Source organism: Acipenser ruthenus, chromosome 8 (assembly GCF_902713425.1).
Source record: "Acipenser ruthenus chromosome 8, fAciRut3.2 maternal haplotype, whole genome shotgun sequence".
NCBI lineage: Eukaryota > Metazoa > Chordata > Actinopteri > Acipenseriformes > Acipenseridae > Acipenser > Acipenser ruthenus.
The window spans coordinates 3,200,938-3,228,205 of NC_081196.1; the positions used below are offsets into that span (position 1 = coordinate 3,200,938).

The following is a 27,268-nucleotide window of genomic DNA, read 5'->3' on the forward strand; positions in this document are numbered from 1 at the left end:
TTGAAGGATTTGTTATTGTTGTGATTAATACATAAGTTGTTAAATTCTGATGTTGCTAGTGCGTCGTTTAATTGGTAAATTAATTTCAAATCCCTATGTGTCTTTCTACGGCAGAGGTGAGGGCTCGCTATGCTGGTGCTGTTACCGATAGTGCCAGGGAATACATTTACATAATGCAGTCGTACTTGTCCGGTCCCTCCTTCCCCAGTAAACAGAGAGTAGTCCTGCCTCCTTCTCAGTTCCTCCCACCCGATATGAGTCTGTATATCAAGCGCACCTCCAGTGTCTTTCCACTGTCAAAACCAGACTCGTTCATCTTCAAAGCGGCTGCCTACCCCAGGCATGGCTAAAGGCTCCACTTCATCATGGCCGTGCGACATTACACCCTCGACTTCAACCTCACTGCACCAGGTATGCAAAAAAAAACAACACACAACCACGACATTTGCATATGTGTGACAGTGAGCTGCAAGGGTCGAACGGCGGCCTGTCTTGCTTGCTACCTCACTATTTTCGGTGTTATTGTGCTGGCACTGGGGTGTTGCAGGCCCGATTAACCGTGCAGAGACAGTATACTGTTACTGTGCAGACTGTATTACTTGCCTAGCGGTGCAATAGCTACCAGTGTGATAATGGATAGCCGTGCATTCGTCTTTACGTCCATTTTAATGAAGTGACAGGACTGTGTGCGTAGTGCATGTTCGACAGTGGTTTACTGTAATGTTAATCCTGCGGGTACTATCTCTGTGTGACCTTTTATTCTGTCCCAGATCACTGCATTACAAATCTGTTGTGTATGGGTTTTGAGCAGCCTATTCAAATTGTAATACAGCTTAATAATTAGACATGATAACCTGTAGTGTGTTGTTATTTTATTTTATTTTAAAACTGTCTAGTTTTGTGCACAGTGAAGTCCTTCGGTTTTGTTTCACAGTCGGTTGCTATGATATTTTGTGTTTGTGTATTTAATAATATTTCATAGAATTGGCTCATCGCCTGTAGTTACTGAGTGCGTTTAAAATGTTCCGTTACCTGACTTTCAAGATATACAGCACAAGAATACGTAGATAATGTCTGTGTAACGCTGATAAAAACCCCGTTTCACTGCAGACGGTACTGTTCGTTCTTAGTGGTGTAATCTGAAAGTACCGCCACGCCAATTAAAATATATCAGTCTTAAACAATTTATACGAATTCGCGTTTTATTTGTACATTGAACTTGAGGTAACATTTATGGTAATGCATGCGACTTTTAGGCAACGCCCCCTTGATCGGTGCTGCCAGATCGGCGTTTTTCCCAGCCTAATGTGGCTTGTTTTGAAAGCATCTAAAGCGCGTAAATGTTGTCTTTCTAGTCCTTTCGATTATGATCATCACCGGGCAGAGCGTTAATCACCATGATGCCCTGTATAGGTATAGTATATCATGGCGTTCTCCACCCCCCCCGTCTTTTTTTCTGGAGCGCTGCATCCAATAAAATTAGCAATCGCACACGAGCTCAGTTATTATTATTTTTTATTAGTCACCAATTTAAGAACTGTATCGGAACAATTAGAATTGCTTTTAAATTTATTTTAAAAAAACTATCTGCCGACAGTTTTGAACAATTTAATGTTAAACTACATGCTTAAAAAAAAACAAGCTAGTTTATAACATTACTTACCTTTTTCAACTGCATATTTACAATATTACCCCCAGGGCACAAAGTGACATACTAAACCAGTTGCAAGGGCAGTCCTTTATTCCAGTCCCCGGGTCTCTGCACTGACATGTATATTACAGAGCAGCGTTAAAAACGTGTTTATGTCCACAGTAGTGTGCATTTTTGCTGTCTTATTAGTCAGCATTTTTGCTAAAAAAAAAAGGTTAGCCTTCTTAAAGTAGTAATAGAAGTTGCTAATGTTCTCTGCATTGCATCACAAGGACGACTGACTGAATCAGTATGTTTGATGTCCACTATGGTGACGGCGTCGTTACTTTACTGTATCGCTGCACCGCTACTGGCAGTGCTGGCCTACTGTGTTGCACTAGCAGTTCAGTCCGCAGCCTTGCAGTCTCGGTGCCAGTGCTTGGCAGCTAGTGCTGAATTGACTGAAGCACGATCATTCTCCAGGGCTCTAAGGATTAGAGTATTAAACTGGATTTTCATAGCTAGGACTTGACATTGACAGCTTTAAGGCACAGTGTATTCAAGAGCTTCTCCACAGACTAACATAACATTGTTTTTTTTAAAACTTCAGAGATCAAACCTTAAACCTCAGCCCTCGTGAAGTACCCTCAGACAGCCTCTAAGACGGTCAGCAGTTTGTAGCTGCAGACCAATTCATTGATTCATCGATTTATTCATTTTGCAAGCCTAAAATAACTACGCTCATGGCATCACAAGGTAAATGGTTACTTTGTTATGTGCCCCCCGGTTGGACATCAGTCCAGAAACCGCATTCCTTCACCACCGCAGAACTCAAAATAGATAGCAGATATACGCTTGTGCTTTTAATATGTCACAAAGCTAGGCTTGTTCTAAGAATTTTAAAAACGATCAATCTACTTAAATATGGTTTACTTTATCCTTAGATTTGCATTGACCAGCTGCAGATAGTGCACGCCTTCCTACTAGAATTTGCATGTGTGCCTAACAGGGCTACCAACATCCTTTTGCTGCTTCCTGCCCTGCCCTGTGTGGACTGGAGCGCACACCACAACTGACCGCGGTACATCCTTGATTTAAGATTGGAAATTTTTAGTTCTAAATGTTTTCAATATTTTCCAGCGCTAACGTCAACCTGCTATATGTACAGACCTGTCTTGTTACAGTACAGTCACAGTGTCCTGACTTTTATGTTACGAAGAAAAACAGAAAGAAACTTGCATGTTTGCATACTGTCCTATAATATCTAGGAATGCTTTTGTGAAACCGATTTAAAGCATTTTGTTTTAATACTTTGCACTTTCCCTTTTAAAGTTGTTTGTTTTCCAGAAGCAATAAATGCTTGCAGACATAAAGGAATGAGCATTAGAATCTACCACCAGGGAGTTTATTCCTTTCATTTACTGGAATGCATGTACATGGCATGCTGTTGCTAAGTGCTATAATAGATATATATATATATATATATATATATATATATATATATATATATATCTATCTATCTATCTATCTATCTATCTATCTATCTATATCTATATCTATATCTATATCTATATCTATATCTATCTCAAATATTTTAAACATAGATATCAAACAAAATCACAGAAAATGTCAACAAAAATACAGATCAAAGAATCACAATGACCTCAACATTGTTTTCTTGAAGTCATGCAATTGTAATCCTAGCACTGTATGGTCTTGCATTGTCCTGCTGGAAAATCAACACTTCTAGATTGGCTTGCAGGAACGGAAAAACTATCTATCTATATATATCTATATCTATATCTATATCTATCTCAAATATTTTAAACATAGATATCAAACAAAATCACAGAAAATGTCAACAAAAATACAGATCAAAGAATCACAATGACCTCAACATTGTTTTCTTGAAGTCATGCAATTGTAATCCTAGCACTGTATGGTCTTGCATTGTCCTGCTGGAAAATCAACACTTCTAGATTGGCTTGCAGGAACGGAAAAACTGTTGCCTGAAGGACTTCGTCAATGTATCGTTGAGCAGTAAGGGTGCCCTCAATCTGCACCAAAGGCGTTCTTGTGTTAAAGGAGATTCCTCCCCACATCTTCACCCTTCCACCACCCTACCGGTTGGCTTAAACAACGCAACAGTCAACATAACGGTCTTGGGTTGGTGTGGTAACCCTCTGCCTTCCAGGATGTGGCCTGTCCCTCACAGAGCCGGTTTCCTGGTTTCTCTAGACTAGTCTGCTGTTGAAGCAGAACATCTCATTCTCCAGGCAACTTCTCTCACAGACAGGCCGCCTTCAATCATGCCGATAGCAACCAGGCGATCTTCATTACTCAAGCGGGGCATGGTCGTATCTTTCGCTCTTCTTGCGTATTTGTACAGATTCTTAATCAACTCATTTTGGCAATTAACTCAACTCAAATACCAAACACTGAGCACCTGGCATTTTTATGAAATCACATGTCTTGAGCTCTGTATTTTGTTATCCCAAGGAACAATACTACTCAAACAATCAACAAACCTATCTGCTCACTATTTAAAATGTAAATAACATTATGTATGTGCCCAATGAGCAATTGATGTAAAACATAGACTGTGTTGTGTTTTCATTGTGCATCAGTATATATTATATACACATACTGAGAGGCAAATGATGAAGAATAGTTTCTTGCAAGTGATGCCTTTTTGGATTTGGGACAGCATATTGTATTGTGGTCAGCCAAGTCTGATGTATAACTCATCTTTAAGAGAATTAGGACAAATTAAACCCACTGGACGTCCATAAGTTTCCATAGTGGCTACTGGAAAACCTTAAGAAGACTTGCAGTTAGTGGGAGGGGGGCGGAGAAGACCGTGGACAATTCACATCAGTGCTGAATTGAAATCCTGCATAGGAACTTGCAATGCTAAAGGGCCTGTGTTGGTAATATCCAGGTTGGCTCATTTTGAGATCCTAACAACAAGGGTTTAGCCGTTCGGCATGCCAGGGGTCCCCAGCTGAGAGTGAAGTATTAACCCATAACTCTGTTTCCACAGCCTCCACAGGGACACAGCTACAGTACATCTCCCAACCCCATTGCTTTCATCTGTCCAAATACAGTACAATATATTGTTGCATATGAGGCATTTTTAGTTTTTTGAATTGCGGTGACGTGTCCTCTAGTTGTGAGAGATGGAGGGGTAGGCCTACGTGTTCATCTGCATGCAGTTCAGGAGGTCAGCATTAAATCACACCAGAGGGCTCCGAGTAACCTTGCCTGCCCTTCCCATCGCATTGCAAATCACCATGTCGCTGTTTTAAACCCACAGCCATTGAAGCTGAGATTATAGTGGTGGAGGATCAGTGCAGTATTTGACTCCTTTGGGGCAAAATGTAAAACTAGTGGTTGGTTAATTGACCCATGGGATTTTTTTTTTGTCCATTATTACCTATGTTGCATAAATGTTCCTTGGGGTTCCAAAGCAGATACTTCCTGTGTGATTTTAGCATTGGAGGTAAATGAAGCCCAAAAGAAATGGGCACGTAGTTCCGGCAAAAATAACAGTGATTCCAGCATTTTGTTTTTCTTTTTGAACTTGTCTTGCTGTTTTTGTTCTCATAAATTGATGTTGGCAACATGAATTAATTCAGTACCCCTTTGAATCGAGTGTGATTTAATTTAAACATGGCGCTCTTAAAAATGACAGTAGAAGATGCCATCTGTTGCATTTGTTCAGTGTTTTACCTTTTAAACGGTGCTGTCTGTTCTGTGAACGGGATGCAGAATGACGTATTGGATTACTAAACTGTGGCTGATTTCTTATACGTCATGAAGAATGTGTGCGGCCGCAGATCTAGAATGTTCCTGTGATGTTCCGGAACTGTGGCGGTTTCGCTGAGCTACTTCCATTACTGTTTCCTCTAGAGAGCACCCTGTAGGCTTGTGCAGGCACTTAACGTTCGTCTAGTCAGCCGTGTGTCTCGCAAACCTGCAGTACTATGACCACGGTGCTGGTCAAGAGGTCAGTGGATAACTTCATGCATAGTAAACAACAACACCTCCCAGTACAGCCCCACTGTCAGAATACAATGCACTTATTGTCTGAGCCAATAAACCTTTTTCCCATATACTTCCCTCAGGAAAAAATAGAGCCATTGAATCTGAACTTGTTTTGGAAACCAAATAGGGAAGCAGGTCCATGTTGTTGTGTCGCTTGTATTTGCAATACCTACAGTATACTATAATACATTCTGTGTCAGGGTGTCTCTGTGTGTTAGACATCATCCCATGTAGCTTGGGGTTCTGGCTGCTCAAACAGTGCAATATGATTTCTGTAATAAGAGACGCCCTACCCTGCATGACATGTTAACTTGTACTGTAAATCACAAAAATGAACACTGTACTCATGAACACGACTATTTTTAGAATTGTGTCATATGTTTTGCGCACTGGATGACGTTAGTGCACAAGGTAAGCTGTACTGGAATTTTGAGAAATCCCCAGCAGTGATTGTGTTTGTTTCCTCTTCCATGATTTATACTGTAATTAATAACTTCTCTCTCTCTCTTTTCTCTCTCTCTCTGTTCTGTTTCTCGCAGCTGACTGCAGTGCCACCCTCAAAGGACTGCAGTCAGTATTTCAGGAACAAGAAATGACAGAAGCGATTCATAACTTAGAAGACCATGGTTACTTAGCAACATACATTGGCAAAAATGGAAGGTAAGCAATTTCTAAAAAATATATTATTTCTTTGTTTGAGATGTGAAACACTCGCATTTGCCAGTGTTGTAGTGCTGGGAGTAATGCATATTTTTCAGGATTGATTTATTTACCCCCAGTCATGAGCTGCTCCGGGTTCTCCCATATTCCTCTTGAGAGTCTACGTAAACAAGTCATGTTCGTCCCAGCACTACAATATGGATTAAAACGAAAACCAAATTAGGACAGTTGGATTGATTTGCTGGAAAGCGCATTACTACTACATGCATTTAATGCTCTATTTACTTTACTGCACAGCGCTCGGAGCAAGGTCATGGCATAATAATGTACAGTCAGTGTCCTGTATGTCCTGTGTGTACGGAATCCTTTGCTGAACCTTGTGCCGAGTCTCCCTGCAGAGCACTCTGTTTAGCTGCTCTTGCACTGTCTCCCTGCAGAGCACTCTGTTTAGCTGCTCTTGCACTGTCTCCCTGCAGAGCACTCTGTTTAGCTGCTCTTGCACTGTCTCACTGCAGAGCACTCTGTTTAGCTGCTCTTGCGCCGAGTCTCCCTGCAGAGCACTCTGTTTAGCTGCTCTTGCGCCGAGTCTCCCTGCAGAGCACGCTGTTTAGCTGCTCTTGCACTGTCTCCCTGCAGAGCACTCTGTTTAGGCTGCTCTTTGGACAGCCATGATAAGGGGATTTGTTTATCTGATTTAGGGATTTAGCTATTATTTCCTGTTTTTTCGGTATCCAATCAACACACCTGCATTCTGCTTTGTTAGTGGTTAAGCCTGGATGAATCACGCTCGGCCTCCGCACCTGTTTCATTTAGTAAGCAGTTTGTTGTGGCTGAGCCTTAATTGAAAGCGATTCCAGGCCGTGGCAGGCTTTAAACTGCTGTCTGTAATGAGGCGGCCAGCCCTACGGCAGTGAGAGGAGCGCTTCCCATCAAAGGAAGAGAGGAGACTGATGTAGTGTCATTGAAGACGCCTGTGTCAACGAGCCGGCTTCTTCAAAATAAAATGTGATTTTACACTAGGCAGTAGGTTACCAACATTTATATAGCACAAGCTATATCCGGTGTGCTAGGACTGGGGCTGTGGGGTCATTCGGTGTGCTAGGACTGGGGCTGTAGGGTCATCCGGTGTGCTAGGACTGGGGCTGTAGGGTCATCCGGTGTGCTAGGACTGGGGCTGTGGGGTCATTCGGTGTGCTAGGACTGGGGCTGTGGGGTCATTCGGTGTGCTAGGACTGGGGCTGTGGGGTCATTCGGTGTGCTAGGACTGGGGCTGTGGGGTCATCCGGGGTGCTAGGACTGGGGCTGTGGGGTCATTCGGTGTGCTAGGACTGGGGCTTTGGGGTCATTCAGTTCACTGCAGTTTGGAGATTGTGTTTTTAGGCAGGCCAGCAAACAAACAAGTGATGAATCTACTGTAAGAGTTTGCGTCTGGACAGCAGCCTTCTCCAGATACATGGTGCAATCATGCAGTGTTACAAAGCTGGGAAAGTGACACAACCGATAATACGATCCTATCCTATCGGGTCTCGTTTACACTCTTACAGCATGGACAGAGCCAGAGTGTGTAAGGTCTTGAAGGTGAAGAGCATTGTCCCTTGCCAGGCTTATGAAAATGAGCACCTGCGCTGACAGAGCACATTACCAAGAGCCTGCAGTGCTCCACATCATTTGTAGTAATCGCTGCCAGAAATTTGTCAGCAGTAGTCATTTTATTGCTTACGAACTGCAGTTCTACATTTTTGCGATAATAGTGTCACAATTCATACAATTACTTTTTATTTCAAGGTGAAATTTTGCACAGTATTGATTTACTGAATTGTCAGCAGAAATGTAGTCATAATAAACAGAATAAAATAACTGTTAAAACTTTACACTTTTTTATAGCTTTTTACAATATTGATAAGTTTGGGAACACACACAAACTTGGATCAGTGGTAAAATAGAATTGCAAATATGTTCACAGTCTGTAAACAAGATGAAACACCCCACACAAAACTAAAGCAGCAATTACAGTAATTAATTATATATGACAGCATAAACATGTAAACACGTCAGGAATTACGACGGTGGGCCCCTTATCTAGAGCACTGGCTCTTTTCACTCGTTCTTTACATTTTGATGAACTTGACACTAGTTTCTTCTTCTTCTTCTTCTTATTTATTATTATTATTATTATTTGTTTATTTAGCAGACGCCTTTATCCAAGGCGACTTACAGAGACTAGGGTGTGTGAACTATGCATCAGCTGCAGAGTCACTTACAATTACGTCTCACCCGAAAGACGGAGCACAAGGAGGTTAAGTGACTTGCTCAGGGTCACACAATGAGTCAGTGGCTGAGGTGGGATTTGAACCGGGGACCTCCTGGTTACAAGCCCGTTTCTTTAACTACTGGACCACACAGCCTTATCCAGGGTGACTTAACAATCACTTTATACATTATTTCACATTATACAGATTACATTATTTTTTTACATACAATTACCCATTTATACAGTTGGGTTTTTACTGGAGCAATCTAGGTAAAGTACCTTGCTCAAGGGTACAGCAGCAGTGTCCCCCACCTGGGATTGAACCCATGACCCTCCGGTCAAGAGTCCAGAGCCCTAACCACTACTCCACGCTGCTGCCCCAAAGAAAATAATACCGAAATTTCAGAAATAGAAAGTTTCCTCCTCTGTTTTTAATTAATAGTCTCACCATGACACAGCAACACTATTCAGGGTCTGTGGCAGTTGATTCTGGGCTGAACCATTTCATGCCCAGTTATGATTAATTTTAAAGCTGTGTGTGTGGTTTATGATAAGGTAATACGTTGTGTGTGTGTGTGTGTGTGTGTGTGTGTGTGTAGGTGGTCAGTTTGCCCAGTTTGAGCAGCCAGCTTCACAGTCTTCTTTCCCAAACTGCACAAGATGACATCTCTTGTACCGGAAGAGGCACCCTACCCATGACATATTAACTTATAAATGATCTAAATACGCTGTTTTATTTCATAGGTTTGCCATCCTGCGGATTCACCCGCACGGGTTTGTGTCAGTAGACCTTCAAAGCTGCGAAGGAAGTGACAACACTGAAGCCTACAATGTAGGTACATATTCTGGTATCCGGCAGGACCCTTTAAAAACATCCTTTTTATTTTCTATTGACAAAGCGGATTGACCTGAAGTGCATTCTATTGACAAAGCGGATTGACCTGAAGTGCATTCTATTGACAAAGCGGATTGACCTGAAGTGCATTCTGGTCCGCAGCAAACACAGATCCATAGATTCTCGAAGCTCATGCTCCAAATCGTCATTAGCACGGAATTAAACGCACCAAATAAAGTGACCAAACCAGAGATAAACAACCAAGACATGTCATTTAAGGGCATGGAAGTAGTCTTAAGCTGAGGTTTGTGGTTTTTTAAAATATTATTTCTGATGTGTCTTCCTTAACGACAAACAGTTGTGCTAGTAATAACCTGGGTTATTTTCAGTTTGTTTTTAACTGCTTGGCTGTGTCTGAAATGGAAGCAGTGTCCTAATAGGAGATTCTCCGCCCCATTAGTGCGATTAGGACCACGCATAGGAATGAATTATCTTGGCCATCATTATTTTACCAATCCAAGGCCACCGAGACATTTGTTTTATGACTTTATCGGCTTGTTTGCAGACTCCGATTTAGCACATTTTTTAAAACAGTCCTTAAGGATTTGTGAAAAGGGTGCAATGTCTTATCAAATGTAAACAATAGGTAATGCCAGATTAGTGCTAACCAGGGTCTGTGAAACTTGCTGTGCCTGTACGTGACACTGAATGAAACAGGAATCCAGTGTGATAGGCCAGGTGACTTGGGATGCAGCGGTTTCATAAAGCTTGCAGACTGCAGCTGAAAAAAAGAGTTAAAAAGCTCAGAGCATTTAGCAATAAAAAAGCTAAGGTGCGAGCCTGGAGCTGTTTCTGCACACTGGAAACAATACCCAATGTGTTATACAGCCTAGTTATAAATTAAAGTATTTTATTACATTCTTTTGAATGCAAGAGATTAGCATTCCTTTGAAGCTTCCATACTTGAAAGGGGTGCTAACCAAACCATTTAAAATACATTTTCTTGCCTTTTTTATTAGCACTCTAGCAACATTATCGCTGGTTCCAAATTTCGATTTTGGAGAACAGCTTGGTATGGGTTTGAAAGGAGTATGAACGAATGCGCTCTTGCGGTTTAGATCGCGTTGTGTATCATTTCCAAGTACAGCTAGTACACCAGAGTGTAACCAATTAACCTGCCCCCCTGCAACACTCTGCCCGCTTTGTACTGTAATTCATTTTCTGTTAAAAGCACTCCCGGGGCCTCAGTGACTGTAGCTCCCAAACATGATGTATCTCTAAGTGCATCTGGTACACCAGAGTGCGACCCTTAACCTGCCCCCCTGCAGCACTCTGCCCACTTGTAGATGTAAGAAATGCACCAGCAAGAAGTACTACATACAGTAGGACAAATGTGCTCTTTCTTACACCAACTGGGGGTGAGTGTTGCAGAGGGACAGGTTAATGGTTACACTACCTGCTGAGAAGTATAGGGCAGACATGTTTGAGAGATCTGTAGAGTTCTTTTAACTTGTGAGTTTGACGAAGTCACCAGGATTTAATGACCTGAAACAGAAAATGAACTGCAAAGTTAACCTAAACAAAAAGGACAGCACGTTAGTTCACTGTGACATTTCATAGCTCTGCCAAGTTGCTCTTCTTTTTAAGGTGGTTCTTTTTTTTTTTTTTTTTTTTCTCCCGCTAAATAAGCAGCGGTGCCCCGCAGTCTAACCTCCAGAGGATAACCTGCAGGTGACCCAGCTTCCCTGACCTGCCCTGGCTTGCTCGGATTAACTCGTTATAACCTCGGCACGCGAGGGCGAGGATTATCCACTCATTAAACAGCACTGCAGCACAGATTAATCTGTGTGGGTGGGTGGCGTGAAGGGGTTGGTTTACCCTGATACAGTGCTGTACCTTCTACACACTGTGAGGCTCATGTTCTTTACCACCACTTACTTGGTGCTTTTGAGGAGTATGCAGCTCTTGATAAAAGATGAGTCACAGACACATGTTTACGCAGTCTTGTGTTTTTCCTACTATTAACGTTGGTTTGTTTCTTCCTAGCTACTTAATGCACTGGAAGAGAAAATGAAGGACCTATTGCACAACAATATTAAAAGGATTAAAAGGTAGGAATGTGTGTGTGTGGTGTTTTTTTTTTTTTTTTTTGTTAATAGTTTAAGACCTAGTGAAAGACAAGGAAGTACAATTTTCTTTAAAGGGTTCAATGCTAAAAATGCTTCCAGTAAGATAATGAAGACATTGATAACAATTCTGGTGAATGTTTGGCAAAGATTTTTACAAAGTGCGGATAGTGGTTTCTCTGGGATCAGAACACACAGACACATAGCTGGCTTGAAGAAGGCAGTGCTGTTTGGCAAAGTCAGGAAATGAATGTATTTCCATATTGGAGCAATGCAAGACGAGTACAAACAACTACAACTGGGAGTGAAGTTTTTTTTGGTTTTTTTTTTCTCACAACTTTTTGACTCCATTTAGTGGCCAATAGATAATCGACAGATATTGCAATTGAGTTTTTGCATGTGATTTTAATGTCAAGATCAATTGATTAGAATAAAGGCATTCCAACACTGGAAAGAGGCGAGACTCTGGATTATCCAGCCTGGTGACTACTGATACTACCCGAGAAGCAAAATGAGCAACCCGTCCCACTGCCAAAAAAGAATGGGAGGTGATTTTTAAAGTCTGTCAAATCTTTAAAGGAGTCAACAAAGTTAACCTGAACCAATGACCAAAAACCAAATGCAAGACCAGGGGCCACAGTTGGAAATGTAGTTGACAAACCTGGTGCAGACATGCTATAGCAACATTCTCTTGTTTGTTTGTTTGTTTGTTTGTTTGTTTGTTTTTTTCCTGTCAGGTTGCCAGCCATCGTGCGAGGGGGAGCCGTTGACCGGTACTGGCCCACAGCAGACGGGAGGCTTGTGGAGTATGACATTGACGAAGTTGTCTACGATGAAGAGTCACCGTACCAGAACATCAAGATCCTTCATTCCCAGCAGTTTGGAAATATACTCATCCTCAATGGGGATGTTAGTAAGTAACCAGCCTCCAGTAACTGCTTTTTGTGACAGCTGGGCTGTAGAACACTTGAACTAATTAAGCTTCCAGTACAATATTTTATGTTCACTCATATCCGTGAGTATCCATGCAGTCGTCTCTGAAGACATTGCCACAGTCACTTTTCACAAAAACAAAAACCTGGGACTTGGTAGAAAGTCTGATTCAACCGACATTCCAGGACCGAAAGAAAACAGATCACAGGTTTTTGAGTGGGCCCTCTGTTTGATCAAAAAACAACATTCATACAGGATGTGATTTGTTGCCTTCTAACTGGGTTCAAAGTGGATTCCAATGGAATTCTTTTGACATTCTTGTCAAGAAGTTTTGGGGGTTTTTTTTAACAGTGCAGTACTCTATAGATAGGTTTGATAACACACTAGTTTGGATAGCGTTGAATAGTGTATGCAATAATTTATAGGTGCTTACTGTACACAGCAGTACTGCCTTTTAAAAGTACAAAGATGCTAAAGATACAGTGCTAAATAGAGGCAGCGCCTCATGTAAACAGGTACAAATACATGCATTAAGTCTGTATTTCTTTAGACGTGGCACATTCTGTTTTACATGTACATATTGTGTGGCATTTCAGCAGAGCTATTCCTCTGCAAATGTTGCAAGAAAATGCCCCGAGCTTGTAGGAATTTGCCTGTGTTGCTTCTCCCCCGCTGTAGTGTTGTACATGAATATTTTAATGAAGTATCAATTTTACACTGTGACCTTGATGTGCAAGACTGAAAGAATCCTGTGCATTGATCACTGCAGCAAAGAAGAGGAACATCAGCATGGAATATTAGTAGCATTTATATCTTAGCAGATGCCCTTACCCACGGAGACTGACAGTCGTATACAAAAAATACATATCAAGAATTACAGTACAATTTAAGAGCAAGATACAAAATACAATGACTTCAGTACTAATAAGACCAAATACAAAACACAGTACGATTTGATGTCAAGGCAGTTCAGGAGCAGACAACAGTGTTGATAGTTACATCAGGGTTAGATACGAGTGCAGGTGAAATACAAGATACTACAGATTGGGTTGAGTGCAGGATTATAGGGAGTAAAATAGGGAGCAGAGAAGTGCAAGTTAAAGTGCATTAAAGTCAGAGTGCTATATTGTCCAGAAGGGAGGAGTTGAGTTTTACAGGTGTTGTCTGAAGAGGTGTATCTTGAGGAAGTGCTGGAAGGTGGTCAGGGACTGGGTAGTCCTGACATCCGTAGGAAAGTCGTTCCACCACAGCGGGGCGAGGGTGGAGAAGGAGCAGGCTCTGAAGGCAGGGGAGCATAGCGGAGGTACAGCCAGTTTTCTAGTGCAGGCGGAGCGGAGAGGTCGGGTGGGGGTGTAGGGAGAGATGAGGGTCTGGAGGTAGCTGGGTGCAGTCTGGTCAAGGCATCGGTAGGCAAGTACAAGTGAACTGTATTTAACAAGCACCTTTGTTAATGGAGGGAACTTCTGAAAACCAAGGACTGGGTACAGGGCTAGTGTAAGTTTGTACCCCTGCAACTACAACCAAACAACTAGGTTTCTCAGTTCTGAGAAATATAAACGTGGGGATTTGAGAGCCACACCTCATTCCTCCCGTAACTGCAGACTGCATTTCTCATAACAGGAGGTCAGGTCCTTTTATCAACCTTACCCACTTGAGATTCAGAAAACCCAAGGAAAGATTTACAAACAAATGCATGTTTATGTACTGTATTGGTATTTCTGAAGTTTGCACTGGGGAAACCGTTGAGTTAAAGCACCATCTAGTGGAGAACTTGGGAATGGACAGCTCTGGCTTGGTCATCCTCAGCTTTCATTCGCTGGTTTATCCAGTGTGGTATGCAGTCCCTGCAGTCCTGTTCTTAAAGGAAACAGATCCCCATGTCCACAGAATCAAGATATAAATTAGAAAGTGTGTTTCCTTACAATGCTGCTCATTGGCACTGCAGCAGACACCAAGGGCTTGGGCTTTCTTTACTTCTCATAACAAAGTTACACTTAATATACAATCCAGAACACTACTGATTACTCTAGTGACTTAAAACTATATCGACACATTTTGGCTGCTTCACTTAACACTGGGGATGAACACTAAACGCAACAGTCTTTGTCTTGATATTGAAGAGCTTCATTTTAATGGAAGTGTTTTATATTTTCCTGAAGATTTTAGGTGCAGGCTGTTACTTCGCATCCAGATCGCGCGAGTGAATAATCGATACATCGCTCCCACGTTTTGACTGCTTTCTCATTTTTGTTTTCTATTTATTTATATAGATTTGTCAGAAAGTGACTTGCCGTACACAAAGGCCATCATGGGCAGTGGAAAGGAGGGTTACACTGGGAAAGAAGTGCTCATTCTGGGAGGAGGGGACGGAGGAATCCTGCATGAAGCAGTCAAGTTGAAGCCAAAGATGATTACCATGGTGGAGATATCCTTTGTAGCTGTGCAGGCACGCAGGCTGTGCTAATGAAACAAGGGCAGCACACTCGTTGTGCAACAGAATGCACTCTTAAGGATTATTACTGCACCCTTTTAACTTGTTTTAAATACAAGCCAGGAGATTCACTTTCCATCACAAACACAGAAGAGTTTCCATTGCAAACCAGTGGCAGCCTGGAGCTCCCAGTGATTGCAGTGCCATAGCTGTCTTCAGGAATGCTCTTAGCTGTGAATGCTCATTCTCAAAGCCAAGGTTATATTGGAGGAGGGCTTGTGTACGTGAGTCACTGTAGGGATGATCCCTCTCCCTCTCGTAGGAGATACAGCAAGACTGGAGACTGATCTGTGGTGTCTGTGTGCCATTGTCACATTTTACATTTGTAAACCCATCTATAGAACTGCTTGTTCAGCTGTGATGAAACTTGCTAAGGAAGTGTTTTCCTTATCGGTTATTGATAGTAAGAGAATCCGGGCGGTGTTTGGAGCCTTGACTTCCTGTCTGTAAGGCTCACTTACATTTTTGTGATTTCATCCCGTTTGTGTTGCCATGGAGCAGGCTACATTTTCTTACAATAAGGCAGGGAATCTAGAAATGGGTTGGTTGGTCTGCAAATATATATATATTTTTATTTATTTTATTTTATTTTATTTTTTTAATATAAGGGTAGGCATGTGGACCCTCCCTGTGAAATATAATTTACTACATACTGAATGTATTTTATTTGCATGCTTAATTTAAAGAAAGATGTATAAAGGCTGTCTTATTCCTTAACCACAAGTTCACATTGATCAAATGGTAATAGACGGGTGTCGGAAACACATGCGTAAGACATGTGGAGACGTCTTGGACAATCTGAATGGAGACTGCTACCAGGTACAGTGTTGTTCTCATTGTCGTACCCAACATGCTGAAGCTGGCAGTGCAGTCTCTGTGCAATACCGTGCTTTGACTTCAGCAAACAATGCACGCCTTTCTGTCTAATTTAGTTAAATTCTTTGTTTTTCAAATGTCAGCATCTTTTTGTACTGCTGATACAGCAAGTATGTTTTTAATGAGTTGTTCATAACTCCAACGTATAAATACGCTTTCAGGTTTTAGTAGAAGACTGTGTTCCAGTCTTGAAGAAGTACGCTGAAGAAGGGCGAACGTTTGATTATGTAATCAACGACCTGACGGCAGTACCTATCTCTACAGCCCCGGAAGAAGGTAATTCTTTGTTCTTTCCTTTTGAGCTGCTGGAAAGTCCTGAGGCGCTGCAAGTTCCTTTTGCTAGAAATGCAGTCGTGCACAACCCCCCAGGCTAACGATGCTGTCGCTGTTCCAGATTCCACGTGGGAGTTCTTGCGGCTCATTCTTGATCTTTCAATGAAGGTGCTCAGACCGAGTGGGAAGTACTTCACACAGGTAGGCGATGCTTCTGTGTTATGTTTATGAATGTACATTTTTCTAAATTCTTATGATTTTCAGCATCAAAACCAGTTGGATTCCTGTCTATTTAATTCGATTCCCTAGCAGAGGTAAACAGATGCTCTCTTGTTCCCAAACTGTTCTTCTGTTCCTATGTTCTTTACTCTAAATCACTATTTCTGTGGATATTGTAGCTTTCTGGCTTACCATATTGTTCATGTTATGTGGTTAGGTTGTATTCCTTCTTGAAGCTTTCTAATCCTATGCAGTATGTAAGCTCTGTTTCAGTTCAGAGATGGGGAAAATAAAAATGTATCGGTGATCCAGAGGGGGAATGCCCCGTTGGGTTCTCCATTCCTCTGCAGCTGATCCACTCCTCGTATCGGTGATCCAGAGGGAGAATGCTCTGTTGGGTTCTGCGTTCCTCCTCTGCAGCTGATCCACTCCTCGTATCGGTGATCCAGAGGGAGAATGCTCCGTTGGGTTCTGCATTCCTCTGCAGCTGATCCACTCTTCTCTGCACTTGGGTGTTTCACCTCTCTGATCCGGTCACGCTCAAACTAATAGAGCTGTATCTGCAGAGCTGCCTTCTCTCTATAAAGCACATCTGCTCCAGCGAGGGCTCAGCTGTGGAGTTGGATGCTAACAGCATATTGTGCATCTCCCATCCCTCAGGGTTACGGGACTCAGGTGGCATTGCTCCCTACAGCATTAACCTAGCCTCTAGATAGACAGACTGCCTTTGAGGAATCCATGTAGATTATAGAATGACGATGAGTCAATCCAAGCTTGGTGAGTAGCCTCTTAAATCAAAGGCACCTTTACAAACTGCTAAGCTGCATGATCAGTTAAACCTGACCTGAAACATTTATAAAAAAAAAAAAAAAAAAAAGTTATAAAGATAATCTGTCATCAAAAAGGGCAATTTGTATTTATTTATTAATTTTTTCAGATTTTCTAATGTGTTTATTTGTAACAAAGAACCCCTGAGCTACACACCTCATTTTCAAGAGGGTATTGACTAGATGGCTGCCTATGCTGCAGTATTGAAAGCAGGAGCATTACCTAATAGGAACGTATAAGTTCATACAACAGCTCCGATTACAGTTCACAAAGAGCTGAGAAATCCAACTTGAACTCCAGAAAACTAAACTGTACCGGTCACGCGTAGACACTTACTGAACCAGCCAATCCCCAAAGACACAGAAGAGGCACCAGCCCAATCCCTACAATGAAAAGGTAAAGCATTCAGAAGCAGGGCTCCTTGTTTATGCAGTTCCTGTACTCTCCACTAGATGGTGACAGAGGATTCATTACGAACTGCATACATTAAAACACCGAACTGGAACTACTGTCATGTCGCACACTAATTTACAGAGTTCTGTAAATCATTAAACGCATTTACTATATTTATTCTAAATAAGCAAGCAATAATCACAGGTACAAATACAGAAACATACTATGTAACTTGTAGTATTTTTCAAACAATCAATCTGCAATTGATTAGGCATTGTAATTGAGCCCAGGTCTGGTGTCCAGGCATTCAGTACTTGAGGATAGTTTTGGAGTTCCACACATTCAGTCCTTGAGGACAGTTTTGGAGTTCCACACTTTTCAGTTTTAAGAGCACCCTGCGTTCTGCTGTGAATGGAGTGAAAACAGGGTGAAAAAGAAACCCAACACTGACCTAGCGTATCTGCCCCTGTCGAGATCTCCCTGTTTTCACTCCATTCCTCCTCCTTCCTCCAAGTAATCTGTGTGAAGATCTGTAAAACTGTCAAGCAGTTCAGTCCAGCCCAGGCACTGGCCCACCATGCGTTTTATTTCTATTTTCTAAAACACACCGTGACAATTGACTGTTTCAAACCTTTTGAAATCCTCATTCAAGTGGACAGTAATTAGATGCCGAGTAGTGTCCCTGTGCTCACAACATGTGCTAATGAAGATGTAATATTTAGTTAGGCTGCTTTTGGCTCAGATTCCAGACCTTTTTCTTTAACAGTATATATTGGGTAATTGTTTTGTTTGATCTGTCTCCTGGTGAGACGAATAGCTGCTTCTTATATTAAAAAGTTCCTGTTAAACGGATAGTTGTTTTTATAGTCTGTTTGTCTATCTAGAAATGGCTATAAGAAAAGGACGCTTCTTTGTGTTCATGCCTGCCTCATGCACCAAGATCTGACGGAGTAAAAGGAACCAGCAAACCTGTTTTAATGGAACTCAGTGGATCCAAACACAGTAACCCCACCGTTTACTGTAAATCATTATAGAAATGAGAAACCTTCTTGAGGTTACTGGCAGAAATAAACTAAAGAGAGTGCTGGGTGCTTGATTCGTCACAGCCTTCAGCCCCTTTATTAATCCATTAAACGGAGACAGGTATTTGGATACGCTGCTGTTTAGATGCATTGAATCGATCCCCAATATCTTGCTGTTTTATTGCGCTTTTTGGGTTTCTTTGTCAACCGCTGCTATCCCTGTGTTCTGTAACTGTAGTTTTAGTATATTGCAATAGTTGTGTTATATTTTGTGATAAATGTGTACGTAGACTTGCCTGTGATTTGTGAGCATTAACAATAACAGAAGACAGAATAAGTATAAAGAGAAGACTTCTAAAAGCAGCACGGTATGTCTTCCCCTGGATGGGATATGTGTAAATAGCATGGAAGGATCGGTGTATTTCTAGTGTGATCGATGCTTCCCCTGGATGGGATATGTGTAAATAGCATGGAAGGATCTGTGTATTTCTGGTGTGATCGATGCTTCCCCTGGATGGGATATGTGTAAATAGCGTGGAAGGATCGGTGTATTTCTGGTGTGATCGATGCTTCCCCTGGATGGGATATGTGTAAATAGCATGGAAGGATCGGTGTATTTCTGGTGTGATCGATGCTTCCCCTGGATGGGATATGTGTAAATAGCGTGGAAGGATCGGTGTATTTCTGGTGTGATCGATGCTTCCCCTGGATGGGATATGTGTAAATAGCATGGAAGGATCGGTGTATTTCTAGTGTGATCGATGCTTCCCCTGGATGGGATATGTGTAAATAGCATGGAAGGATCGGTGTATTTCTGGTGTGATCGATGCTTCCCCTGGATGGGATATGTGTAAATAGCGTGGAAGGATCGGTGTATTTCTAGTGTGATTGATGCTTCCCCTGGATGGGATATGTGTAAATAGCATGGAAGGATCGGTGTATTTCTGGTGTGATCGATGCTTCCCCTGGATGGGATATGTGTAAATAGCATGGAAGGATCGGTGTATTTCTGGTGTGATCGATGCTTCCCCTGGATGGGATATGTGTAAATAGCATGGAAGGATCGGTGTATTTCTGGTGTGATCGATGCTTCCCCTGGATGGGATATGTGTAAATAGCATGGAAGGATCGGTGTATTTCTGGTGTGATCGATGCTTCCCCTGGATGGGATATGTGTAAATAGCATGGAAGGATCGGTGTATTTCTGGTGTGATCGATGCTTCCCCTGGATGGGATATGTGTAAATAGCATGGAAGGATCGGTGTATTTCTGGTGTGATCGATGCTTCCCCTGGATGGGATATGTGTAAATAGCATGGAAGGATCGGTGTATTTCTGGTGTGATCGATGCTTCCCCTGGATGGGATATGTGTAAATAGCGTGGAAGGATCGGTGTATTTCTGGTGTGATCGATGCTTCCCCTGGATGGGATATGTGTAAATAGCATGGAAGGATCGGTGTATTTCTGGTGTGATTGATGCTTCCCCTGGATGGGATATGTGTAAATAGCGTGGAAGGATCGGTGTATTTCTGGTGTGATCGATGCTTCCCCTGGATGGGATATGTGTAAATAGCATGGAAGGATCGGTGTATTTCTGGTGTGATCGATGCTTCCCCTGGATGGGATATGTGTAAATAGCATGGAAGGATCGGTGTATTTCTGGTGTGATCGATGCGTCCGCCCTTGCCTTTTTGTACAATAAATCATGAGTACAAGCTTTAGTTTTTAGAGGTCACCCTTAAAGAGAAGGATCACAACAAGCATATGTGTTCTCTTTTTAATGCTCATTTGTGTTTGGAATCTGTGTGTTTTGTTGTTTGATATTTACATACTGGTTTTGGTCGGTGTCTGTCTGTGTGTTTTTCTCTTTTCGTCGTGTGTTTTGTTATTTCTGTACCTCGGGAATCGCACACGGAAATCATTTTTGTGTTGTATTCAGGAGTCCACTGCTGTTCATAAGGTGTATTTTGACACAGGCCATCCTCTCTGTTCTATTTTAAACTCTTAATTACACAGGGTTACGGTTGCGTGCAGAGTCACAGTCCTGCATGATGCTTCGGTCAAATTGGATGTTATTTTTACAAGCTCTTGTTGTGGATCGCAGGACCCACTGTGGGTGTTTTATTTATTTTTTATTTTTTCAAACAAACCGTAGGTTCAGCTCACAATGACTACTTCACTCTATTGCCATTCATACCACTCTGTCACAGCTGCAGGAATTCAGAAATCTGCAGCATACTTGTTAACAGTGAAGTAACATGAGTCATGATGCTCCAGGATTGTGTACCTCACTCCCAGAATCTATGTGGCAGACAGATTTTGGGCTGTTTATGAAACCATCCCGAAATGTGGTTTGCTCTTCGTCTTCCAGAACCCCCTTCAGTTTAACTTCAACTTTGCCGTGTCCCGTGTTGTCCACATCGCAGCACATTGTTTATCAAAATGTTCAGAATATTTTTATTTTATTTTGTGTTTAGATTTTTTTTTTCTCTCACATGTCAGGTATATGAACTAGGGAATTATTTTTCTTTTTTAACTTTTGCTGTGAAACCTTCACCAGGAGAATTTCTTCTAAACGTTGCAGTGTATAATGTAACAACACGGGACGCAGCCAAGGTAACGGAATGCGTTTCTTGTAAAGTTTGCTGGGTGTTCTGTAGCACTTGAAATTCTTTATGGTTTTTTTTATTATTATTATTGTGGCGTTTGCTTATGTTGTTGTCTTGATTTTTGACTCTCCTGTGCCACTCTTTGGGATGCCATTGTCTCGAAAGACCCTGTATAAACCGTATTGTATTGTAATCAAAGAAACTACAAAATGATATCGCAAAAGTCTACCGGAAGCCATAGTAATAGTACAGTATGTCATGTTAGATTTTGAAATGTCACATTTTTTCAATTTGTCAGTTTTTCGTGAAGTATATGGAAAACTGCAAGGCGCTATGCTAACGCTATTCAATATGTTAATGTAAAATTATTCAGCGGCTTTCATTCCACTTTATGAAGTAAAATGAGTTAATTCTATAGGGTGACTCAAAACCTTTGGTCACAGCTATATGTATCCCTAATCTTTTCCTCTCTCGTTCTTTGAATTGTCTTCTCTGTTTTTCAGGGAAACTGTGTGAACTTGACAGAGGCGCTGGATAACTACGAAGAGCAGCTCGGCCGGCTTTACTGTCCAGTGGAGTTTTCCAAGGAGGTTGTGTGTGTCCCTTCTTACATGGAGCTGTATCCTTTCTTCAGGGCAGTAGTTTAAGGAATACGTGGAGGCTGCTGCCTGTGCATGATCCTAGCAAACCTCCTTTACATTTCTATAAATGGTGGAAACATAGAAGGAAGAAAGCTGTCATCAAAACAGACGTTGGTTAATGACTGTGTTTGTGTCAGTGTTTTAAGTGTGGTGTAACCACAGGATGCACACATTGCTAATCTTAGTCTTGTATAAACGGTGCCATCATTATGTAGGCTGACATCAGTGCATGCTTTTACATTGAGGGTGTAGGATCCTTCCTCATGTGCAACACTGGTACCTCCTGTAAGTGGGGTGGGGTAGAGGGAGAACCTGAACCTACAGATCTGTGTCGGGCAATGTGGCTGTGTGGCAGAGTACCCTGCCCAGTGACTGAGTGTTGACTGTGCCTTGAGTCATAACTTATACATTGATAGACCCTGAAAATTGTAACATGACGTCACATTAAAATCAGCTGTACTGTTCAGATATATTGTTCTTATTTAACTATATATCATACAAATCTAGTATAGGGTGACGTACAAGATACAATCTGCTTGTAACCAATTCAGGGTCAGAGCGGGCAGTAAGCGCACTGGTGGGTGTCAGCTATGACCTCTGGCGGAGTGGATATCCGCTTGCATGGGTGTAACGATGCTCTCATCTCATGACACGTATCATGATATACAGGTCGCGATACGATCTGCATCACGATACGTGTGCTGGTCCTGATGCATAATAAGATCAAACAATCATTTAATGATGGACCATTTTTGTTAAAAGACAAAAATTATGTATTCATGCCAACTATAAAACTCTGGAACAATGTGCTGCGTTGTGGTTGTGTTCTTGTGTCACGATATAAACGATACACACCTCTATTACGACACGATACATGATGTATAGAAAGCATCCTGATTCATCAATACATGATTAATCCAAGCCACTAATCCGACTAGCCAGACAAACCCAAAAAAAACAACGGACACTGAGGACAGTCGATGGCAAAGGAAGCAGAGTAGAGCCCCAGAGTTCTGAACTGACCGGCCTACCGAACACCCCACTTTGAATTGGAACTACGCAATCACTCACCCATGAGGGCAATGCAACCACATAGGCGCTCCTGTAAGCGACATGCTGGTCACAGAGAAGGCAAAATTACTGTAGCAACAAATGCATTCATAAAGGTGAGGCAGATTTCAAAGCAAGTACAGGCAAGTTTACTGGGAACATTTTACTTTTAAACAAAGCACAGTGTTTTTTGTTTTTTTTTGTCCCCCCCCCCCCCCCCACGCCAAAGGAGGCAAGCTGCACAAATGCATTTTGTTTAAAACAAGCACAACGTTAACCCAGGTTTTCATGGGCTTTTAAATCTGTGTTTTTGCTACAGTTACAATTTCAATGGTAATTTAAATGTAGCCTTTTCTTCCATTTATAGTTTTTAAAGACTTTAGAACCATAACAATATGAGTATTGTGCTGTATCCTTTTATTATTCACCAGATTGAAGGTGTAAATAGCAGGTATCCACATTTAATAAAACCATTGAAAATTCAGTTTTCAGAGTTATGAACATTTCCAAACACCCTCCATTCCCAAGGTGTTCATAACTCTGAGGTTCTGCGATACTGCAACAGTTAAGCAAGGGCATTCTGTGGGACAAAGTCTAGTTTAAGTTTTGAAACTTCAAATTTATGTTTTTTTTTTTTTTTTTTTTTTAATGTTGTGTTCACAAAACCTTTTAACCTTTTGTTTCATATTTTATTATTATTATTATTATTATTTATTTCTTAGCAGACGCCCTTATCCAGGGCGACTTACAATCGCAAGCAAATACAATACTCTTATTACATAAGAGATAATCAAGATCTACATTTCCATGTTTTGTTAATGAGACCCTTAGCGTTTCAGAGAGTACTCGTATTTTCCTTGACCAGCTGTCCCCAGATGGATGTTCTACACCATATGGAAGAAGTAATCGCAGTTTTTGTGCGACACGCTGCATGAAGATCACACGGCTCGCCCATGATGCATGTATTGCAACTTCCAGATCCAGACTTTAAAAAACGCTGTAGAGGACACAGAGGAGATAATAGTCTAGCGTTTTTTTTATTACTGTGTTTGTGTTTAACGTTGTTTTTTTGTTTTTTTTGTGTTTTTATTTAAAAAGAGAGAGAATTTAAGAATGTATATTTCATAAAGACTGGTTAATAATGCTGTGAGTTACAGGATAGAAAGCTGTTGAAAACACTGAAACATAGAATGTTGTGACCCAGCTTTCTCTGTGTTCTGTTTTTATTTTCTCAATGGATTCCACGATTAGGAGTCCTTGTTGGTGATGTTTGGGATAGATGTCAGCGTTATGTTTTTTTGTTCTCATAGTTTTAATATAGCTAATTTATAATGTATGATGCTCTTCAAAGGACACTCTGAAATAAACTTGGGCTTCCACTTTGGAATGTGTAGTTACCCGTTGCAGAATGGATGTGCTCTTGCACTTGTTTATAAAGGGAGATGGATAACTGCGAGGTTTCTCGATTTATGGTTCTTGATTTTTATGAATCACTCTGCCGTTTTGTTTTCGTTCCCGGTTCCGCTGGGACAGTTGCATCGATCACTGCTGGGAATGGCGTAACCCCTGTCACTTCAGTGTGTTTGTTTGCAGTGTGGATTAATGACGGCACGTCACAGAGGCTTATGCTTTCTTTCGGTTCTGCAGCTTTTTGCTTCTCCGTCCCTTGAGTTCTTAGCCAGTCCCGCAGCTTCTTGCTGTGTGTTCGTGTGTATGCGCACACTTATTTCTTATTTTCTTAGCAGATGCCATCCAGGGCGACTTACAATTGTTACAAGATATCACATTATTTTTTTACATACAATTACCCATTTATACAGTTGGGTTTTTTTACTGGAGCAATCTACGTAAAGTACCTTGCTCAAGGGTACAGCAGCAGTGTCCCTCACTGGGGATTGAACCCACGACCCTCCGGTCAAGAGTCCAGAGCCCTAACCACTACTCCACACTGCTGCCCCCCACACTGAAATGCAGACAAAACAAATCCTAAAAACGGTTTGTTTTCTTGCAGATTCTTGCGCTGCGTTGCGTTGACTAGGGATGTCAGCAGTTCAGTGTGTGCATGTGCTGCCATGTGCAATGTCTCAACACAGTAAAGCCCTGTGTCTTAGCTCACTGTCCCTCAAGGGGTTGACATTCCTGATAAATGCCCCTCCAGATCCCTGTCATTGCAAATGTGGCTTTGCGGGGGTGGTGGGTGTTTTTCTTCCTATGTGATCTAGATTGTGGTCCACCCCTGATAATTATACACTGGAAGTTTAGAGCCCACGCAGCTCTGCTGAATGAGCGTCGCTCTCCCAACACATGACAGCTTGAGAAGTCCTGCATTGCAGAAAAGGGTAACTGGTTCAAGAACTAGGGAAACAGGAAAAGGTTCCAAACAGGTATTATAAACCACACAAAATCAAATGTCTGCATGAAATCCAAGCCTTGGCAGAACTTTCAGGCCTGTTTTTCTTTTTCAGCCTCACAACGAGGGTGCATAGCATACTCTCACACAGTTTTTTATTCATTTTTTTAAAATGGAAAAGAACAGAGGGATCAGGACCTCGACTGACTTCAGAAATATCTGGAAGGATGTTTGTGTCTTTGAACTGAGACAGCTGAAAGGAGAGGGAGGTCCTTAAACTGATTATTCAGTCGTATTTAAAAATCAGCCACAATTTATTTTCTACAGTGAATACCCCACTTTTTGTTCTGCCTGGTATTTGGTTGCAGTAATGCAGTAGAGTTGGACTTGGTGCTGTTCAAGTCTGCACTGTCCCGGTACTTTGCCTGTTTAAGACCTGTCTGCTGTTTATTTGTTTCTATCAATGTTATTCCCCTGTTCTTAACCATGCAGATGGCCCACTAAACCACAGTGAGTGGTCTCCCATTGGATATTTGCACTAATAAGAGGTTTCACTTTTACTCTTAGCAGGAGATTTTTTTTACTCTTGACTGGAGTTCAGAATAACAATCCTGAGATGAAGTTTACATGAAGTAGCTCTCAGTGCACTGTATGTCTCATCCACCACACTTTACTGCTGATTTCGATCTGTCTGAATCTGTATTAATGAATGTTCATTAAAACGCTTTGGCATTGCCCTTACATCTTTTTGAATTGTATATTTGTTTTCTTTAAAAAAAATAATAATAATAATAATAATACATGTGCTGGCTTGGCTATTGTCTATACTTTTCAACCCGCTGGAGGCTCTGTTAGTCGCTAAGGGCTTAAAAACAGAATTCAGTATCTGAAAATACACTCAACCCTGTATTAAGAGACCACTCAAGGGACAGTCTGACAGTGGACTCTTAACACAGGTTGTTTCTTAAGAGGGCCCATAACTTATGAATTTTCTATTTGTCTCTGACATGCCTTCTGTAATTATGTATGAATTATCTATAAAAGCCAGAAGATGTAATATGAACAAAAGGAAGTATGTCATTTTAATAACATTCATTTAGATAATGCATATACAAAACAAATTATGTTGTGAAAGTAAAGAATGCTTGCTGTCACGTGAACAAAAATAAAAACCTAAAACTTCAAGCCTTAGTTCTTTCCGTTTCAAAATGCTGTATCTGCGTCTTTTCTAGTGCCGAATTTTTCAGCAGTTTTTCTGGCACTTACTGTCTTTACAAGTTTAATAACCTTAATTCTGTCATCAAGGGAGGAACTTTTGTTTCTCCACGTGTTCTCTCTTCTGTTGTTTTATTGATTACGGATAAAAGACCGCTGAATGGTTACGGTCCTCCTGCACAGTGAGGGTTAGACACGGGAGATGTGAGTGACGTCCACAGAACTCTTACCCTGTTAGCACTGAGGGTGTCACTGCTGTTCAATTCCCTGTGTAGAATTTTTTATTTATATATATATATATCTGTATATATAATACTGAAGCCTGTCTTTGTGAGTAAGACTGCATGTTTACAGCATTTAGTTGTATATAGAAAAGACTGAAGAAATATTGAATAGGAAATAAATTGTCCAACTCGTTTGCTATGCATACAGTAAAGCTAACTCCTATATTTTGGGCTGCATATTTTGATTTATTGTTTTTGACAACTTGAACGTTTGGGCAAAAGTTTAAACTCAAAACTATTAACACCTCCTAATTATCCCCATTTCTTTTGTTGTCAGGTTGACATCCATTTACTGTCAACCCACAGTCCCATCTTTCACATTCCATCATCTGTCACATTGTCTCACCTCTCCAGACAGCGTAGGACATTGGAGGGATCTTGGGCACAGTGTTAGATGGTCCCTTTAATCTGTGCTGTATAATCAAAGCAACACTTCACACAACTGTCTGTCTGTGTTGTTCACGTTTGTGATATAATGAATACAGCCATTTCTAGCCAGTGTGCACTGTAGATATTATAATATAAATCTCTCAAT

At 41.4% G+C, this 27,268-nt stretch overlaps 1 protein-coding gene across 1 annotated transcript; it reads left to right on the forward strand.

Moving 5' to 3' along the window:
- The first annotated feature begins 246 nt into the window (after nucleotides 1–246).
- Nucleotides 247–26,419, forward strand: LOC117405458 (spermine synthase-like). The gene is made up of 11 exons (XM_059028078.1): nucleotides 247–411; nucleotides 6,217–6,337; nucleotides 9,333–9,420; nucleotides 11,470–11,534; nucleotides 12,287–12,462; nucleotides 14,753–14,907; nucleotides 15,703–15,792; nucleotides 16,011–16,125; nucleotides 16,244–16,323; nucleotides 21,697–21,812; nucleotides 23,760–26,419. Exons 1-11 carry the CDS (start codon nucleotides 366–368, stop codon nucleotides 23,788–23,790), a joined length of 1,083 nt encoding a protein of 360 aa, XP_058884061.1. The 5' UTR covers nucleotides 247–365; the 3' UTR covers nucleotides 23,791–26,419.
- Nucleotides 26,420–27,268: the final 849 nt, after the last annotated feature.